We start from the raw sequence: 22260 nt of genomic DNA, 5'->3' as shown, positions 1-22260 counted from the left end.
TATTAATTCTCCTCGTTGTAGATTCTGATGGATTATTACAACGATGTGTGGCTTATATTTTTGTGTGTGTAGAGTAGAGACACTTTTTCTAGAAGAATATTGCTCCGATCATCAACTGTGAGGGGAGTTTCCGATAGGCGTAGAAAATTATATCTAGTTTGATTTATTTCTATGGCGTGTGTCCGTGGACAAATATGGAGTGGGGCGATAAAGGAAAAATATATTTTGGTTTATAATAATGTAAAATTTAACATAAAAAAATAATTTAATTTATAACTAAATCAATTTTCATTATACGAGTTCCACGAGCGCTGCAATGCATCCCGAAATTTTGTAAAACTTCTGTTGTTTGTTTTCAACAATCCGTCGTAATTGAAAGACGGTTTCAAGTTACAACAATAGTAATAACAATAATAATCTTAAATATGGAAATCAACCGTCAAAAACCGTAGTAATCCGTTTAATGTCTTCACACGGAAAAATGCAATACACACATTAGCCCAATTTAAAGCTAGGCACCATCAATATATCTACTATAGAATTTTCCAATGTTGAATTCTACCATCGATGAATGATAACCTCATAGTTCGAGCATTAAACGTAAATGTTTCCCTCCTGTCCCACCCAAAGTTTTTTTTAATTTTTGGGGAGGCATGTGGTTGAGCAAGAATTCCGGGAGTGGTGTCAGGAATTGGTAGGAATGGAGAACTAAATATTGGCATTGGAAAAAAATTAAAAATTGAAATGGGTGGTGGTGGGGTAATGTACATGAGCATTAAGGGCCATTCTTTTCTAGGAACATCAATTTTTTTTAATGACTATGTTATTGGTAGAATGTAAATAGATAATATAGAGTGTTATAGATTCTATATAGTTTCGTTCCTGCGATGTACTTAGAAAACGTCACCTGAATACATATTGGCTAATTTTCGTAATTATATCTTTCTATATTTGCATCATAAATTATGAAATTAAAAGTTACTGACTACTGTACGCATTGATCCTGCATTAGCTATAGGATTTTGTATTTCTTCCAATTTTATAGAAACTTATTTATGTTAAAAATGTCTTCTTTTAATATTATTAACTTGTTCGATGGTCGGTAGATCAATAATATCTAATTCATTTTATCCGATCATAATAATAACTATTTTATTTTCTGTGACCAATGCAGCAATATAAATATATATTTCATACCTTGTATTACTCCTGTAAAAAAATATTTGTATAATATAGAGATGCTCGAGCACGTCGCGTACCAAATCCACCGTCTTTACAACTGTAAACCCAAAGTGTAATCGCAGCATTATTGAAGTTTTCATAAAGCGTGGAACGTTATTGTCGTGTTATCATAGTTAAAATATGACAGCACCTAAAAAATTCAAAACTAATCTATTCACCCTTTAGATATAAAAAAAATGTATGTTTTGAGTTTCATGAAATTTGGTTCTTTAGTTTCGGATGAGATAGCAATAATTAATAATATCATAGAACTGGGAGATATCTACTAGGGCTACGATTCGCTCAGCTCAATTATATAACAGACATAATAATGGATTCGCGAAATATTGTAATAATATAATCGAACGTAATCGCTGGTCGGTGTTCGCGACGTTCAACGCTCCGTGAGCGGTTGTGGTGGTAGCTGCGATGGTTAGTTCTGCTAGGTTGGGGAATATATTACTATCGAGAATTTCGCGGAAACGCGAGTTCGATTTGACTATATATACACGTCCACCGCCGCAGTCACCGGACCATTCTCCCCCCCCCCCTCCTCCCCAAAATCGTTTCCTGCAAAAGGGTCGTTCGCACAGGGGTCGCAACAATATAATATATAATGCGTTGCGTGAATCTGCACTGCCGTCGACCGGCGGCGAGACCGAAATGAAAATATATACGTGAATATATAATATAATTTTAAACGTGAATTAATTCTATCGAGCGGTGCTTTTATTTTATTTTTTCTTGAAACGACAGACGAAATAAATTTACCAGGCTAGAATATGCGTTATATTCGGCATTCAAATTAGATTTTAAATATTAAAAAAAAAATATATATATATATACATATACGATATACTGGTCCAGTAAGGCGCTGTTGATTCAATTTAAATATTAAATAAATATTTTTAAACAAAAATAATTCACGATTTAAATTTGTTTTTCTCTCGTTTTCACGTACATACACATAGACGGCGTATATTGTGCGTACACACAATAATTGTTATTACAATAAATCGTGCGCGGTGAGCGAAAAAAAAAGTTTTTGTTAATATTGGTAATAGGCTATGGGTTTTTTTAAATATATTGAACCGGCTATGCGAACAATACATTTTGAGTTTATAGATTTAAAATATTATATCGTATTTAAACTCCAATTCAAAGTAATTTACAGGTGGTCCCGTGTTGGATGTAGCAAACATATAAAGACATATATTTGATGTCGATAAAACGGTTTCATGTGCTAAACGTGCTCATTTTAAAACTAACGACCAGAATATTGTTTAAAGCTTCTTATTTCGATTAAACACTACGATAAGTTAATCCTGTGATGTTTAACTATCTAAATGTCTACATTTTCCTGCATTTCAATAATATTGTTTTTCAAAAATAAATTATATCCCCCCCCCCAAAAAAAAAAAAAAAAACGCGTAGTACGATAATGATATTATAAAATATTATAATACACCTTTCAAAGACGTCGTTATAGCTTTTGTTTTCGACACGGATGTCGTAACTTTATGATTTCGCCCTTGCCGATATCCGCTCCAGACTGATAAAATTCGTGGAAATAATTTCATTTACAAACGCGGGTGGTTTTTTTCAACGTATCTGTCTGCTTCATCGCAATAATCCGCCGTTATTTCGTTTTTAGATCTACGGAGCGGATCACGTCATTTATACATAATACATTACGTCGGAGACTTAGACGTCACCAGGACGAATGAAATATTCATGCGAACTTGCGTTACACCGTGTAGCGTGGGTACGCGAAATAACATATTATTATTGCAATGTTCCGTTACGAGGCGGTACACCCATCGCTATAGGACTTGCCCGCTGCACTGCCAGGGACGAAATTCAAAGCAAACCAGGCGGCGATTTCGCATGCCGTGTACATAATAACATTACGGTTGCACTTTCCTTTTCAGGCTTTTCCGAGGAAATTCGCCCGGTTTCGGAGAAAACGAGTCGCACGCCGCTGCGCACGGGCCGCCGACCGTACTACCTACCTAATACTATTATTATATTATTAAAGCGTTTTTCGAGTCTGTCGTCGCAGTTTATTCAACTTTATGAAACATTTATCGTTACCTACGACGACCTATCTACCCTCGACGGCAACCGTCGCTGCAGCTACGGCGAGAAAAAATAAAATAAATATCGACTGTCGTAATACGCATTCGTCGCAAGTCACCACGCACAATATTGTTTACTTTACACCCATTCCCTGGCATTATCGGTAGATTTCCCGTTGAATGATACCTTTGACTTTTTTACCTTTTCCGGAACATTTGACTTGTCTCGGGTCACAAACTTTTTGACGTTTGATATTACAATGACATAACAACGGGTAAAGCGGTTCGAAAACGGCCGCGCATGTGATATTGTTATTATTGTATCTGTTAAAAGTTAAACGCCGTTGGAACGTCGTATAGAGTCAGTGATCAACAATTGTTGCGAAAACGTCGGTTTTTTTACTACTAGATTTGGATAAATCTCGGTCTAATGCATGCAGTTAGTTGACCATGGTATAGGGTTACTATGATTTCACATGGATATGTTTTACGTAACTTGTTGCGTTTAGCACTATTTTAAGAATTTTGTATAAGTAAAAATACTCGTTTAGTTTGTTTCTTAGTTATTTTTTTGTTTTTATTACTAGCTACCAGTAAAGACTATGATAACATATTTTATTACAATTGGTAACATTAAGTCAAATGAAACACTAAGAGCTGGCAAAGGATATTATAACTTTGGACACACGATCAAAAATATTCTGAAGAAAGATAATTATAGTGCTTCAATATAATATTATGTAGTACCTATAGACATTTAAAACGTAGACAATAAGATCAGTTATTCTTTGATGGCTATTATTATTTAATTTAAATATTAATGATAAAATATAAGAAATATATACTGAATGTGATTTTTAGCTGTTGTTATTCATTTCTGCGTATTATAATGATTCAATTTTGGGTTGACTACAATAATAAGTTGGATGGATCCAAAAAGTTTCGAGTGTTTGTGTCTTATGTTTGACAATATTATTAAGTGTGTATTTTTAGATTATCTATAATTTGTATATTATTATTATTATAGGATGTATATGGCAACTAACATTTATTGTTGCTATTATGTGGCTATTAGTAAACTTTTTCTTTTTAAAAATTTCGTGGTCGTAAAAACTTAAAAAGCAACATCTTTAATATTTACAGCTATAATATAATTTTGCAGTGTTAGATAAAAGTTTCATATTTTTGATATTGCAGATACCCGTAATTTCTAAATTCCAATCGATCCATCACTTGTAAGGTATATTATAATATAGACTTTCATACTATATACATTATTGAGAAATTACAAAATTTTCAGTTGATATCGATATTAACAGTAGTGTTAGTGTTTAGCTTTCACTGTTTTATATAATACTGTCCTGTAATTTCTGTTAGCAAGTATTATAAACATTGAAATCGCCTATTGAAATATTGACGAAAACTTTAATTATTTCATTGATGATCATGCATTAAACCAATACTATTATTTGTTAAGTGTATAATTCTTCACGCGACTGACTGTTAAACAAATTAGGTCTGATGAAGTATTTTGTATAATATTATCACTGTAAGGTTAAGATAATGAAATGTTGACGAATCTGATGATAAATTGTTTCGTTATGCCTCTTCACTTTTAAAATGTGTTCCAAAAACATAATATACGAATCTGATTTTCAAGTTTTCGTATCTATTCACATATTATTATTATATTTGTTTCGTCTCGAATGCATTTTTAAGAGCGTAATATGTGTCAATGCTTGGGCCACGTCTTGATCATCGGTCATTACTACGTATATATTAATTGTTGTATATAATATTATATGAATGCGCATTATTGCACAATACAGCGCAGCGTTTCTTAAACTTTTTTATCCGCGGAACCCTTTTTTTTATCCACTTTTATCATGGAACCCCTTCTTTTTATTTAATTTAGCTTTTTAACAATTTTTTTTATTTGGCTTTTGACAATAAATTATTACAGCTCGGCAATTAGAACCCCTATACTTGGTTTCAACAGTCTTTTTTGGCGACATTTTATGTAACGATTATTTGCGATAAAAATGTTCATAATAATGTGTATTCTGTATTAAATTCAAAAAATATTTTAAATAACAGACGAACAAGTCTTCTAAATTCAAATTTTGAAGAGAGTTTAGCGGAACCCCGGAGTGATCTCCGCGGTACCCTAGGGTTCAAGACACAGTTTAAGAAACGCTGGCATAATTGTATGCCCACGACGGTCAACGCATTTGAAAAACTTTAAGGGCATATTATTTTTTTTTTTTAATGGGTCGGTGACCGGTGGCAAAACGAGATATTCACGCGTAAATGCCGAAAATATTAGGGTTACAGGTACTTTAAATATTATTTTGCGTAACAAAAAAAAAAAATAAAAACGGCGACTCGTTAAAACTATACGATAACACGCGCGGTTTGCCGATTATTCCACACATCACGAACGCTCTCGTCAGCGGGGCCGATAAAAAATTATTCGTTTTTCACATGACGAAGACGATAAAAGTCGGCGCGACGGCGTCAGCTTGGGCAGTATGTAATAATGCTATTAATACGATAACATTTCGTGCGATCGCGACTCGCGGCGTCGGCTGAGTCTGCCACAATCAACAATATTATAATAATTATAATAATAATAATAACACGACGAACGCGCGCGTTCGAACAATGAGTACCAATGATATTATTTGCATAATGAATTGTGATATCACTAACGCAGTCCATAGGTGTAATACGCGTATTCCGTCCACATTAAAATATACAGAGTGGGTCGTCTTCGCTATTCACCCTTGACGCGACGACACACCCTGTATACACAACACAAGTGGATCATACGACGTTCGATGTCGGTCGGGTTATAGGTCGTTAGGCATAGTAAGTTAAACTATCGTTTCCGCCAACCAAGTGTCGCGATTATAATATCATAAACGGCATACCCTTAAAATGTCGATAAAATTGTTATCGTTGCGAGCCGATACTCGGGATTTAAATTATTGTTGACTTTATTGGTCGGGCTGTAACCTATACCATATCGAGTGATTCGTAACGGTTCGCGGCGATGACATTTTTGTGACTAAGAATTGCATTCCTATCCGGACCAGCGTCGGAGCAGGTTTGCGACGAAAAATCGAATAGAAAAATATAACCATTCACGTTCTCGGGTAGGTCTTTTTCGTTTTGAATCATTTGAAAGATAAACCGGTTCATAGTTTGATGTACGTGGAACAAAACGATCCACGAATTGCGTGCTCGAATATCATCGAATTTTGAATTTAAATGATGTAACGGTTTAAAATATAATATAATATTTTGGAAAACAAATTGTTTAAAACCGACGGAGTAGGTACGACGATATTTTCACTTGATATAATAAACGTCTTCAAAACGTATAAAAAATACACGTCACAGCTACAACAGGTCCTGCACGTGTACGATAAATTAATATACTATAAGATATTACAATTCTATTTATCCACGATTCGTCCGGACGAAATTAAAATTGTATTTTTTCGTGGAACCGCCTGAAATCACGACCGCTGTACAACTTTCGAGACTCGAATTAATCTAATAATACTATGTAGTGTTAGGCCCATGTAATATTATGAAATATTTATGTGAAATGAAATAAAACAGTACGACGTGCGTGCATTTTGTTTTATGAGGGTGCGAACAACGTCGAAAACTAAAAACAAGCGATATCCCGGTCTCATAAAAAATACGCAACTTTCAGCGGGCCTCAAGTGTAAAGTTTGGTTTCGGCTAAATTATCGTATTTGTTTTCATCAGTTCGATAACGTCGAATTTTCGCTATGTATAAATTGAGTACCTAACCGATAATATTATAACTCGCAAGCAATACGATTGCAGATTTTGAACTTTTTGCTGAATACACTATTTAACGATATTTTATTTTTTGAAAACATTTCAACGCGAAACGAAAGAAAACGGAAATCCATTTTCATTCATTCGGACCCAAATTGTATAACGCTCGCATAATCTAGGTACGTTTGAAAATGAACTTGAAGTGACGTATTTGTTCTGCGTATTTCGACCTTTTCAGTCCACTTATAATATAATATAATATTATAATATATGTTATTACATGCGTATTATTTTAGTTCTATAATTTTTGAACATTTTAATTGATAACAATACCCTATGGTTATACCAGGTGACACTTACCCAAATCCCAATACTATTTGAAAAGAGTGGGGAATAGCCTTAAATTCATGGGCATTTCTATTTTAATATTTTTAACAATTGATACCATTATAATATTTTCAAAAGCGTTTTTTTTTTCATTTTTGTGTTGTTATGTAATGTTTTAAAATAGTCGAAATCATTTTTAAATGTAATAGTCTTTAATACATAGTCATACCAATTAATAGAAATTTGCTTAACTAACAATTATATATACATTTTGAAATCGGTTATTATATAAAAACATTTTTCATAACTACACGCCTAAACCTCCAGCGATCGGCTATCAAACAGATTATTTATAATTTATATTATAATATTATGTATAATGTATATCGTCTGAGGTGGCAATAATAATTGGTATGAGTAAACTGTGCTGATATCATACGATTTACGCTTCGTGTTTCAGGTCCGACGATATCGCGGTTGTGTCACCGGTGGACAAGACGGTGGTCAGCAGCATTTACTCCTCACGTCGTCCACCATACGGGCCGAACCAGACTTGGCTAGCGAATAAAAGTCTTCCGCTGCGAAGAGACTTCTGTAGTTGCAAACAGGACGAAAAGTTCAGCCTGGGCGATAAGCAACACACCTGTACGATCGTCTGTCGGCTGCCCGAGACGGCGATCGAGTCGGACGGACTATCGTAGTCATTACGGCAATAAACAATATTATAAGAATGATAATTAGCAATATTATAGTGATAACGGAACGTCTGAGTTGAATTTTTTTTAATTTTTTTTTTCCCTCCCCCGAATGAACGAAAAGCAATAATACATTAGGCATATAAACTATTATAGTGTGTACGGTATACATTAATATAATAATCAATAGAGACAGCATCTGCAGAGCGATAATCGATTAGTGCTCAAGTCAGTGTTCAGATCTGATTTTTTTTTTTTATATTTATATTATATAATAAGAGAATTTTTTTTCTCACTTTACCTCGACCGCGGTTTTACTCCATCACCATGCCCCGATACTACGCGGTAAAGAAACTGGGACCAAAACTGATGTTACACCAACAACAGCAGAACCAGCCACAGCAGCAGCAACAGCAGCAACAAATAATAATTCTACAACAGCAACAGCACCAGGTGGCCATGGACGAGCTGGACGATGACGAGGGATGCTGCAGTTCCCGATCCGGTACCGAGTCTCCACCACCGTTCACCGATCCCACCTCGGTGAAACTCTACAAGCCTCTGGAATCCGTCACCATGTCCAAACACAAAGGTAAGGATTATTTGTACGAAATTGTGCAGGAAGAAGTCATTATCTTTCTGCCCACGTAAAAATGTTCAGTAATAATAAAATTATTTATGTATGCTGGACAAATAATAAGTTAGCATAACATTAGCACAACTCAGTGGTCACCAAATAATAGTTTCGAAGGGCCGAATCGGGAATCTGGAAACTGTTCCCGGGCCGCCAAAATTGCTGATGTCGGTAAAAACCAATGCACAAAAATAATAAGCTACGACACGTCTTGGACGTATAATATTAACTGTTTTCACATTTTTTTTCTCGTTTGCGGGCCGGATAAATTTTGTCCGCGAGCATTTGGTGACCCCTGGTCCAAATTCTTACGTCGTAAATTGAAAATGGGTAATAATAGAAGTCACGTCGATACTGCGGTATGAGACAGCGTCACATTATGTAGCATGCTAGAATATGCCTACAGTTAAAATATTATTCCATTGTTATGATATGTCAAAACAGCCGCGTCGGCCGTCATTGTTATAACTCTATATAGAAATTCAATTGACAGTTAGGGGAGCTCTCGACTATGAAATTATGATGTTTAGAACAAGTCGACCGAGAGAGATCCATACAGAATTATATTAAATATTGTTATGTTTATATTTTATTTGCATGTTTTAATCGATATCAATTTTGCGCAATAGATTACAACAGAAAAAGGTGGCTTACAGTGATATTTACATTTGGACGTTGGCGTTCGATGACCTGTATGATATAGGACCGTTTCCATACTCGGTGGTGTATTTTCCGGTTTGTTTTTAGTCTCTTGGTTGGGTTATCGGCTACAACTAGAGATGGTTTTGGCCAGCGGTTGTTGAAAGGTACCTTTGTAATATTATGTTTGTTGCTAGTTGTTATAGCTTGGCGTGTTTGTCGAGCCGCTGTTCGTAAGTTCGCAATCCTTTATTGGGTTTAGAGACCTATATTTACTGAAATATCACGGCTCTGACCGATATATATTAAAAATAAGATTTAACAACAACGCTATGGTTCGGTAAACTTATTATATTGCACTCAAAATATTCAAAATATGCGATTAAGATTACGAAGTACTGATCTTAAATATGCAGCTATTTTTTTTTTTTCTATATAAATAAATAATTACTATGTAGGGTTCAAAACATTTTTGAAATATGCATGCAAGTATGCAATTAAAATAACCGAAAATGCTTTAAAATGTGCAATTTAAATTAAATTATAGGGAAAGAAAACAGTGTAAGTATTTAAAAATATGCACTAATATAATAACTGTTAAAAATTCTTAAATTGGTCTAATATCCCTTTCTTTTGTAAAATAATGAAAAACGAAAAGCAATCCAAATCCAAAGGTTTATTATTTAATTTTTTTGTTTCATTTAAAATGAACTAAAATCTAACCAAGATTATTCCATGACAGACATTATTATGCGAATGCAAGAAGTTAATAAAACAGTACTTATTCAAATTGGCGTTATATGATTATGATTCCAGTGATTTCATTTTGTTTGGAAACAAAAGAATAAGTGGCTATGCATGATAAATCGATACCTGTGCAAGTCGTAAATAATATTTTTACCGTGTATTTTTTGTTCTTTTCTGTTCTTAAGATATTGAGTAACCGTTTATTTAGATACCAATGTACAATTATTTACCATCTAGTGTATGCCTGTATGCCTACTGTATCACCATTATTATGTTTTTAAGTTTTCCTATGAACAATATTACTTTAGGAGTAAGTACTAAGTAGTAGAAATTGGAAAAAAAACATTCATGTTGTAGGTACCTGCACATTTAATAATAATTTTTAAAAGAAAGCAAGTTAATCATAATTATATTATATTATCGTACTTTATTTAAAAATTAAATTTATTACACCTACAAAAAAAAAATAAGCAATTTACTGAACTTCATCTAGATTTGACAATTTCATACCTGTACATTCAATAGAGATAGCAGTACAGTCCCGGTTGTTTGGGTAATATATAATAATAGTAAAGTTACATCGAAATCGTGACCGCGAGTAGTTTGGGTTAGTCATCGAAGCGAAATACCGAACGACGTGTACCGTGAAAGCCGGTGTAGCAAAATTGCATACTCTGAGCGCCGCGTTGAAATTTTCCCACTAATGCAGTATTGTTGTCACATTCTCGGTGTCCCATTGGATTTACGAACGCATATGATTATAATATACCGATAAGCGTATTAACTAAGTGTAGTTTTTCGTTAGTTTTTCGTCTGACGATCGCCAATGGTTGTATGTCGAGACAGATTCCCAAATGTTCAGCCGCGAGTCGACGATAACATTTTGTTGGGTGAAAGGCTTTTTAAAAAAATCCTACGGAGCCGACGTAATATTAATATTATAATATAATAACACTCTTAATCATATAATAATTTATTTGATGCCCCGGAGACGATTATTAATAATACGAAAACAGAATATTAAATTAATTGAAAAAATAACTTAAATAGAAATACAAATAAAATACAGCAGTAAAAACAATAAAATATCGTGTTAAGGGTGCTCTGCTATTTCATATTTTACACACCTGCACATACACTAATGATCACTGACTACGCACACATTTACAAGACCCGCATTCGTACAATTTTAAAATTGTTTATTTTGAACTCCTAAAAAACTGTCCATTTGCAATCCCCTTAATATAATAAAATTCTTAACATTATTACTTAGGAAGTGTCACTACTGGATGGCTTCTTTCATCAATCCCATTCATGTTAATGTAATATTTTAGCCCATATTCTTACTGTGCCCACAGGGTACCAGATTGTATATTTCATTTAAAAATAAAAAATAAAAAACCATTATTCCTACGATTCACAATCATTCTGAATCGTATTTATTATAATTTATTATAATATTGTGTAATGCATGGCGTTTTGCGTATATCTGACTCGTATATGGAATACTTGACGATCCGAAACCGTCAAATTTACCGGCACTTGAATAATATTATTGTTATGTAGCTTTGTTTCTTGAGTAATTAAATTTTTTTATAAAAAACACAACCAATACACATTGTCGGTTGGAACAACATCCACTGCAACTCACAGTCGTTGTAGTTGTGACAATTAATACAAAATACGCGCAGTACGATGATGTCGTTATTGAATCCGGTTAGATACTCCGAATTTTTATTATTGTTATTATTTTTATTATTGACACTGCAAATACGCTAAATACACTGACACGGTTAAACGCCCCACGACGACGATAAGAGCGCAATGAGTATTCGAGCGCTTCATAAAGCATTATCATTTCCGCGAGTACGGTCGTATCGCGACGCTATAATATTGCCATGTCGTTGATAACAATATTATGATATACACGACGACAAAATTGTACTCGTTACAGCGACGAAGAAAATTTAAAAAGGTCTCGCTGGGTCGATAACTCGATCGCAGTTGCGTTTGGTCGTGGATCGAAATATGCTCTTTCCTGTTGCGCCCGTCAGCCAAAAGTGATTGATATAGGCATGAAGACGATAGGTTGTCACGTTATCGATCGCGCTCCAATAATCGACTGACACGTCGAGTGATTCGCATGCGTTTTTTTTTTACCGATTTCACTTTTCGACTGAAAAGCCCACCGTTCGTCGTTCGTCTACACCAGTGGTTTTCAAACTGGGTGCCGCAAGCATTCGTTAAGTGTGCCGTGGTCTTCTGAAAAATGTCAACTATTCGTCCAAGAATACAATATTATAAAAATAAAATGTTCGCCCATCAAGCACACATTTCTAATTAAATGTATATAATTATAATTTAAAACAATACTGTTCATCTAATATTTTAGTGCAAAAATAAAAGTCAGTGTGCCCCGTGAAAATTGTTTTAAGACCATGGTGTGCCGTGTTTAATATAAGTTTGAAAACCACTGGTCTACACTGTCTGTCTTAATCACGCAGAGTGTAATTATTTTTTTATTACTTATTGTTTTCTGTCGATAGCACGCACGGCTTTTGATATTTGTTTTTACCTATCGATTCGATTTTTATGACGTCTGCCCAATGCCCATTTTAATATTGGCTGTGGTTAATGGGATCTTGTTGTTTCTCAATCGACTTTTTTGTCATCCCCCTCACCCTTGCAGTACTCGTTGGCTGTCATGTCCAGGTAAATCGTTACAGTCGTTGTCGTCATAACGATTCCGTAGCGTTTATTCCCTGTCCGAAGAATATTACTGTACGTTTTCAGATAACAATATAATATGGTGTCTGAGAGGGTCGTTAAAACCACGTTTTTCGCAATCCTTTAATACGGTGTACGTGATTACAACTTACTCAGGGTACGAGTCAACACCGCGGCCCGCCGGCACGCAACTGACTTCAGTCGGCGTTGTGATGTCATTCTCGCGGAAAGTATACGTGTTGGAGGGTAGGCAAACAGCCTGCGTTAATCCGTAAAAAATTACATCTCTCTCGGTCCCATCATCATAATACCTAAAGTGATGGCCGCCATACTCTATTTTAATATCGTAAGAACTCAAGTCAGAGAATAGTGGTTGCATGCGTTCCCGTAAAAACCTAGATCCGCGATTTTTGAATCATTCTCGATATCGTGTGTTCGGAAACTCAAAAAGTAATGGCAGCTGTACCCACACCAGGAACTGGAACCTCGATCCAGTTCCGGTTCAGCTCCTAGTAAAACTAAAACTTCGATTTCGGTTTCATACTTATGTAAGAAAAATCGGATTCTGATTCGATTCTTTAAAAGTTATTAATTTATTATAGAATAGTGATATTGTCAATTTATTGGCGTCAATTATGGCGGGTCAATAGTCAATACTAATAATTTTCAACCAGTTATCTTAACATTTGTTTAAAACTTAGAAAAGGACTAAATAAGTAGAAAATGTACTAATCACTGTCACTTAATGTACGACTTGTTTCAAATAAGAAACCAAAATTAAGCTTAAAAAAACTTTCAATAAAACTTAAAGTATCGGTTCCGGTAAAGTTCCGGTTTTTTAACTAATTTAAATAAGGGTTTTGATGAGGTTCTGGTTCCCAATATTCAAAGGACTCCGGTTCTTTTCTGTAAGGTTCCAGTCTCTGACCCACCTTACAGTTTTTGTATTAAATAATAAATAATAAATCGTATTTATTATAGTCCTGGATACTAATTATCATTCGAACTATATTATGACACGGTATGATAGGGATAAATGAAGGACAAAATATGAATAAAATACACAAGAGACGCTGAGTACAATGCACGTTGGTCCTACAAGCTTGGTTGATGCACTTGCACTCGACTGTGCACTTGCACTTGATGATGCATTCGCACGCTCGATGGTGTACTTTCAAGTAATTCTCTTATAGACACTCGGACTCGGCTACTCGTAACACGTAAGCTGAGTAAGTGTGCACACTCGAGACTCGTCTACAATATGTACGCACGTGATGAAAGTCTCTCGTTGGAGATGACTACACTGTCTCGCTGACCAAAATGTGACATGTGACGTTATCAAAGGAAAGCCTATCCCTCTATCAGGAGGAAGTATTAAAAAAATCGGTGGCATGAAAGATATTTACCGTCAAGTGGCCATATGAAACTATAAAATGTGTGCTTCATTACTATTATGTGACAAAATAATGGTAGTCTATGCGTTTAATTATTTCGTCAATAGTCGCGGTACTCATGTTCGGCATGTCAGTTTCTGTGCAGGTGGCCAATCGAGCCATTACTTATTATTATGTAAGTATTTGAAACAAAATACAAAAGACCAAATACAAATTTATTTTTTATGGGTACCTACCGAAGAAGAATGAATGATGTGAAATAATAATATTATTAGAATATTTTTACCATCGCAGACCATGTAATACGGTTTTGTACGTGTATCGTTTATAGCCGTCAGAAATAACCGTGAAAAATCGTTTGGTTCTCCTCGTTACATCGTGGACGTCTACGCGGAATCTGTGAAAGAAAATTACACTTTCCTAAAAGACAGTGTCGGTATAAGTTATGTGTGGTATATCATATTTGTATATATTATTGAGCTTCGTAAAAACATATAAATTCAACGCTTAACGGTTAGGTTAGGTTAACCTGACTGCAACTGTGAATTTATCGGTTTTCCCTCTAGAACCTCTGTGAGCAGCACGATAATATATTATAGCAAATGTCATTATTGTCGACGTTGTCATCATATGATTTCGACAATATTTGCATTGGGCTCAACAGCTGCAGTCAAACATAATATTATCATACATATACACTATAGGTATATTAGTGTATGGTGTGCGAATAATATTTACAAATTTCATAAAATATTAAATATTTTGAATTATTGACATTAATTAATCAAAAAGTGTACATCAATAATAATTATTAATTAAAGACGTGCATCGTGTTGAAACTATTTTATACTACTTCAACTGGTTGGCTATAGATTTATATATTATTTTCTCACTTCTTAATATTCTTGATTGTAGTAGATAGTCTCTATTCTATCCCTACCCTGTTATACGACGAACCATCGTGCCAAAGCACTCTATTTCAAACACTTCATGTCACTATTTAAACTGTTTGGTAATCCACGTAATTATCACAAGAGTATACGGTCGATATACGGAGGCGTGCCTTTCATAGAACGAATTTATTTATTGTTGATGGTTTCGTTATAATTCCTCGCATTATGAAATTTCAAATCAAAGAGTGTACTTTCCAACCATATATTTCGATGTCGGTACGATTTTATGCCGACCGATTACATAATAATATACTAACTGCAGGAGCAGTAGCAGCGAGTACTCACTCTCTATATCAAAAATATTTGTCATTATGACTGAAGAGTTATTTTTGCCCCTTTTATTTTTAGCGTATGCGTGAGTGGACTTCTTCGTGCCTTCTGCACAATATTATTATACGATGATTATTAGATATTCTGGACACTGTCGCATAGCGATGTCATTGTGTATTTGTGATATACATAGCAGGTAGCTTTTGTCCGGTAGGCGTGAGTCTGTGCCGCGGAGATACCGTTGTAATCCTTGCAGAATAATCGCTTTTTTTTGTCATCGTACTTAACACGAAAGTACAGCTATAATTGCCATTGTCATTGCGGGACGACGAAAAGAGCCTCTCCACTCGTTTTATAAGTATAATCTCTCAATCGTTTATTATTATATCAACCGTAAGGGAAAAACACATCTCTCTCTCTGACTCCTCTCCATTCTGGCTCGCCTGTTATTAAATTAATTAAAAGAGTAGTACCTCGCAACCTAATGTTCGCGAAACTGAGTGATTGTTGTGTGTCGGCCATCAACCCGCGTATATTTTAATCTCGTAATGAAAATCTTTTCGTTTTTTAATTTATACGTTCAACAGAAGTTAACAGAACGATTTAAATAACGGTATCGATATCGGATATCATATTAAAATATAATATTATGAAACAAAAGATAAATAACTTTTTAAAAACAGACTATCTTCGACTCGCCTGTAACGAAGGTAAAATCGTTTTTTTTTTTTTTTGTAATAGAATTTGCGTGGTACGAATTTACAATTATTCCGATATATTACATCAATACTGCATTATAACATTATATCTACGAGTTTGCTTTGAAATTTTTTAGTAATTGATTCGATCGCAAATCTTCGTATACGACATTATGGTCATACAGTCACGTCATAAGAGCTAGGTCATTTGGTTAGTTTTATTTTCATTTTCATTTTTCGTTACTGATCAGTAATTATAATATTATATTTATTATATTTTTTTGATTAGGTCGTATTCTAATTTTATGTCTAATATCAACTTCATGTTTTTAAAATCTGCGTTATTTTAGCATACGATCTTAAATCTTCACGTGCTCATTTTACCACAGTCAAAATACCTGAAACTACGTACAATATACAGTTGTATCACAGTTTTTATATAATATATAGCCCGTAGTAATATTGTAAAATCGTAATTTTACGGGTGCAAGTTGACTTAATAATTATTCGGCCGTTGTACAGTTTAAATTATAATTAATAGAGTTCATAATACCTAATATAGTTATATTATTATTATTATAGTAATATACCCCTCGATCCCGGGAAACATGTAATATTAAAAATACACAAGGTACAATAATACGGTTGCTCACTATATACGACAACAACTGACGATGGATTCCCACGGCACTTAAGTATGCGACGTATCCCTTGGATACGATACATCAAAGGTGGGACGGGCGCGCGCTGCAACTCTGGTGGTTATACCGCCGTAAAATACGTCTGATTATTACATTGCACCACATTGTTGTATTACACCACGGCTTTGCGTCGGCGTACCTACATTATCAGTGCGAAATATTGTTTCAAACTTCAATCGACACGGGAAACGGCGAAGCGATAAGAATACGCCACACTCACGCGTGGGCCGTTTTGAACGTACAATATTATTATCATACGGCGTTATTACAGCGGATTCGATTATTTCGACGTAATAACCGTTTTCAGCGTCGCCGTAGCCTTTAATACGATATGTTATTAGAATTCGGTGAAAAATCAATCCAAACTCTAATGACGACGACACGAAATCGATTTTTCCCGACGAAAATTTCCACCGTATAGCCGCAGACGTGCGGACAACACGCAACTTCCTCTCGTGGCGCTAGATCGTTATCGTCTTCCGGGTCGATTGTCGTTTGAAACAATCTTTCGCATAACTTTAGTTCGTATAGGTATACTCCTCGAACCCGGCTATAGTGCATAATGCTTTGTTCACCTTGGGCGAGACGAGACGAGTGCAGTGTCAATAACGCTATACTTACCCATACGTACGCGTCACTCATACAATACATTATGATATTACAATCCGCTGCGTGTGCACTACTCTCGTTTGATTTTCGATCTTCGATATTGATATATTGTTACACGCTAGTGCGAGGGACGAGGAAAAAATATGAACGTAGAAATCATGAATGCCATCGTCGACAAAGTACTTTAATGTTACGATAACAATATTATACAGGGTGATTTTTCCCTTTAATAATGGGATTTATTCATGGCGTTTTTAGATCTACTTACTTAAACATCACGTTTTTGAATTCTCGAGATGTTTTCTAGAATTTATATTTTATGTGATCTAGAATTTCTTTTATACTTGGATTATTTTTACAAGTTATCGATGTTGTAGGTTAATATTAATTTCTGAACAATTTAAACCACCATAACTATTAGGGCCTATAGCTTGAGGACTAAAATATTATCCTTTTACTACCGTATTATCGTAAAAAACCCACACATACACACAGATAATGTTCTTACCATCAAGTTCATAATGGGTCTATTCACTCTAATTTTTAAACTAACGGAACTAAACGTGATCTGCTGACGTTGAATTTGCTATTTTGCGCACTGTAATATATCCGTCTTACAATGCAGTATGACGGAGACAAAAAATGGCTGTGTAGCGTCCTATTAAGAAAAAAAAACAACTCCACATATCGTCTGAGCGAATGCCCATGTCTTATATTATACAATATATTATATTGGTGATATTTAAATTACCGGGTGCATCTCAAATCACGATAAACGTATTATGCATACGCCGTTGTTTGTGGAATCGATTTTTCGAGACATTCAAGAAGTTCGATACGACGCATGCGGTGGCGCAAATATTATTATTTTTTTCCGACAGTGGCGCGTCGTCTACCTCGTGGAGAGGTGTATCGCGGTGTGGGGAAGGGTGTAACAAATTGCGAATACAATATTTGACAGCGACGTAAAGTATACGGAATAATAATATTATGCGTTATAACAATTCAACGTTGTTGTTGTTGTTGTTGTATGCCGAGGGGGTATTAGGCGTATTATACATAGAATATTCGAAAGTATAATATAATTTTTTTAATAAAGATTTCTCTTGCGGGACGGCCACGACGCGTCCCTCTGACAGCCGGGACAGTTATCGAATAACAAATTTTCTGAAAGAATACAAATCGTTAATCATTCTTACGTAAAACGATGTACTTACCGTTATTATTATATTTAATATTATTCGATTTTATAGGTGGCTGAGAGTCTTAAATTATTCCGTGTACGTAAAAAAAAATTAACTTTTGCACTGGGAATGATATTATAATATTATAGTGGGCGTGGCTTGATCCTCAAAAATATTACCCATATATAATATAATTTATCTCCCTACGAAATGGTAATCATGTACTGTAGTTATGTGCTCGATACGTCTTACGCTTAGTAAGCTCCCATATAAAATAGATGGACAATTTACGTACAAAAAATATCACTAAATTTATCAATAAAGTGGTAAAAATGGTGAAATAGAATCTATGGTTAAATAATGAAATATTGATTGTTATTTCTATTGTTGTATGCTTGGCAAATTAAGTTCTTTCCAATAATAACAATAAAGAACTATAAATGGATCTATTGTTTTTTATCAGTATATATTATGGATATTTAATTATTTATAGTAGAATTTATAAATAATTTAAATGAAAGTCCTTAAAACATAGCATTTCCTTTATTTTTGTAGGTTTAAAAGTCTAAACATTTATATTTATGTCGAGAAAATATAAATTATGATTAGTATTATAATTATTGTATTGGTATTTATTACCATTTTCTGCAGTTGATAAAAAAGATATCTCTTTACAATTGGGTATAGTTACTTTTGATCGCCTTTGATTAAAGGGGCCACACAACATTTGTTTACAGGTTAGGTTAGATATGATAAAAATTTACCAATTTAATTTACAGCACTCACATCTCTAGTAAAGAGTAAACCCCTTTATAGCAGATCGCTCGGTACCAGACTAAATATATATATTATATACATATGGTATATAAATATAATAGTTCATATACGGAACTGTTGTTATTTTCTGTTGCATGAAGATTTCCGTTTTATTGAAGTTCCGTTATAGGGAGATTTTCTAATATAATTATTATGAATATGTTCATTAAACCATATTATAAGTACATATTATATTTATTGCAATATGTGCATTTTATCATTTGGACGGAACCTCGTTAATATTTAAATTGAAACACCTTAGAGTTATGTTATGTTCATATTTTCATTTTTGATTTTTGATTTTCAAAAATATAAGAATATTTGAATATTATTGTGCGTGAGCATCTACTTTTATTTTACACGGACAACCGTTCTGATGTTATTTCTAATAAAAACAATTTTTTTTTTCGTTTTATCTTTTGTTGGAAAAAAAACAAATGTATATTTTGTAATATCGTAATATACGAGGCACATGAAACAAACAGAGAAACATAGAATAATATAATTCAGAACCAAAAACCCTCTAAAAATATATCCGCTACAATATAATAATAATCATATTATGGTTGCACACAATATTTTATTTTGGCACTCTGTCAATTTTTAAACAATCGATTTCAGTACCTGCCTACATGTCATGAGAGTTGTAGCCCGCAAATAAAATATATAAAAACCGTCGAAACAACACAGTTGTTATAATAACATACATATTTAATTATTAATATTAATAATACCCTTCTATTATAAAGATGGAGTCATAGGTTATCAGAATATTACGAATAATAATCAGTCTATGCAGTCTTGGTAATTACAGGTAATATCATCCTTGACCCCCCCCCCCCCATCCCCCACATCCAAGATTATTATTGGCACCCATTATTATTGGTTTGTCTTGCATTCGGCGGTATTATACCCAATTTATATTTAAATATTCAACGCGCAAATACTTTTGGTCCAATTCGAGCTTTGCGTCTAATTGGCGCGCGGAAAGGAGCACGACACGGTTAAATATTATTATAATAATTATTGTTATGAATGAGGTGCATAATATCCTATTATTATATTACAAAATAATATTATTTTCATATAATATTACGAAATAACCGATACGAAATCACGCAAAGCGTGTACGAAATTCTCGAGGCACAAATCGCAAGAGTCGTTTACACGCATTTTCATTCGTGTGATAATAATATAATATTTTGTATAAATATATATTATAACAATAAGCATTTGCGTTCAGCGTTTGTTTTGGTGCTCGTTTATAATGCGCTCGGTGAACAATATTCGTTAACGCTGTCCGTCTGCGTGATCGATCGCCGACAAACAATATCGTCATTTTTTTAAACGAACGATATTATTATATTAAAGCTACCACCGAAATCGTATCCGACTTTACGATATTATAACAATGATAGTATGAAAACTTCGATTTATTGTCAGATCTCGTTAAACGTAATTTTCCGGTAAAAGCTGATGTTGAGTATACCTGGTGGTTACCACCTGTTACCGTCGGCGCTGCTATATATTCTTTGGAATCACAGAAGTCATTATTCTATTTTCTCGAGTTCTTTTTAATGACGTGTGACGTATTGAAAAACGATCGGAAACTATGAAAAATGTTGCAAATATTATTTCCCGACACGCTCGTTTTTTATAAAATCTTTTAATTTATCGATTGTTTTTAATAAAGGATTGAAAGACACTAGTGATTTACCAATAAAACATTCTACTTTATTAAACCGCTCAGAGTTTTGCTCAGAAACGTTTGTTGTTTTGTTTTCGGCGCAATCGGCTGTATGCGGGAAAACGCTCGTCTCGACACGACATGGGCCGTACCTAGCGAGGTGGTACTGGACCTAAAACCCGGTATGCGGTATTCGATTTTCGGGTCTGTGTTGAAACAATACATGCTCCATGATAGCACGAATAACAATATACGGGTTTAATACCACGATTGTCGCGTGGTCGGAAAACGAATTGCACACACGTTATTGTAATGTTATATAAAAAAAGAAACAAAACGACCCGTTATCGTCGCGCACAATAATTATTGTTATGATAAACGCGGCGGCAACATGCAGATATAGGAGACAATAACAAACGAGTGAGAGGGGGGACAGAGAGACAGAGAGAGAGAGAGATAGATGGAGACAGAGAGAGAGAAATCGTGTGTGTGAGGCAGAGAGAGTGAGGGCGATGGGGTGAGAGAGACCCGCTGCAGCACAGAGGCGTCTCCCGCAGACGATACACAATGGTTGAAAAAATAAAGGCCAAAACTCGTTTTTCGCACCTCCCCGCGAAATTCACATTGTACTGGGCACTAAACTACCCCAAACCCCGCCGATCGTATCCCGTAATTTATATGTGGTGGCGGCGTCGTCGGTTATCTGCTGCAGCACCGTAGGTCGCACGCACACACGCACACACGCTAACACGCACACACACACACTCACATACACACACACACACATACACACACACACACACACACACACACACATACACACACTGTGGCACAAGTTTCGCAAGCACAATAATAATATTCAAAATTTAATATAAATAACGCGCGAGTTGGCTTTCAAAATGCAAAGCGAGCGCGTGTGTAAATTCAGCTCGTATATAACAATAATATAATGCCGTGTATTGTATTGTCGTTGTTGTTGTCGCCGCCGTCGCCGTCGCTGTCGCCGTCGTAGTCGTCGTCGTCGCTGTTGTTGTTGTTGTTGTTGTTGTTATTATTATCGT

The 22260-nt window shown here is 34.7% G+C and overlaps 1 protein-coding gene across 4 annotated transcripts in view; it reads left to right on the top strand.

Annotated features, from left to right (window-relative positions):
- LOC132944777 (zinc finger protein 853) overlaps positions 1–22260 on the top strand; it is a 208568-nt gene that overhangs the window by 156306 nt on the left and 30002 nt on the right. For all 4 annotated transcript variants that reach the window (XM_061014268.1, XM_061014266.1, XM_061014267.1 and 1 more), the window contains one exon: positions 7906–8732. In XM_061014268.1, the coding sequence (XP_060870251.1) occupies positions 8468–8732 (265 nt within the window). In that variant the 5' untranslated portion in view covers positions 7906–8467. The remainder of the gene's footprint in view (positions 1–7905; positions 8733–22260) is intronic.

Source organism: Metopolophium dirhodum, chromosome 5 (assembly GCF_019925205.1).
Source record: "Metopolophium dirhodum isolate CAU chromosome 5, ASM1992520v1, whole genome shotgun sequence".
Lineage (NCBI taxonomy): Eukaryota > Metazoa > Arthropoda > Insecta > Hemiptera > Aphididae > Metopolophium > Metopolophium dirhodum.
This window is presented reverse-complemented; position numbering and strand designations above follow the sequence as displayed.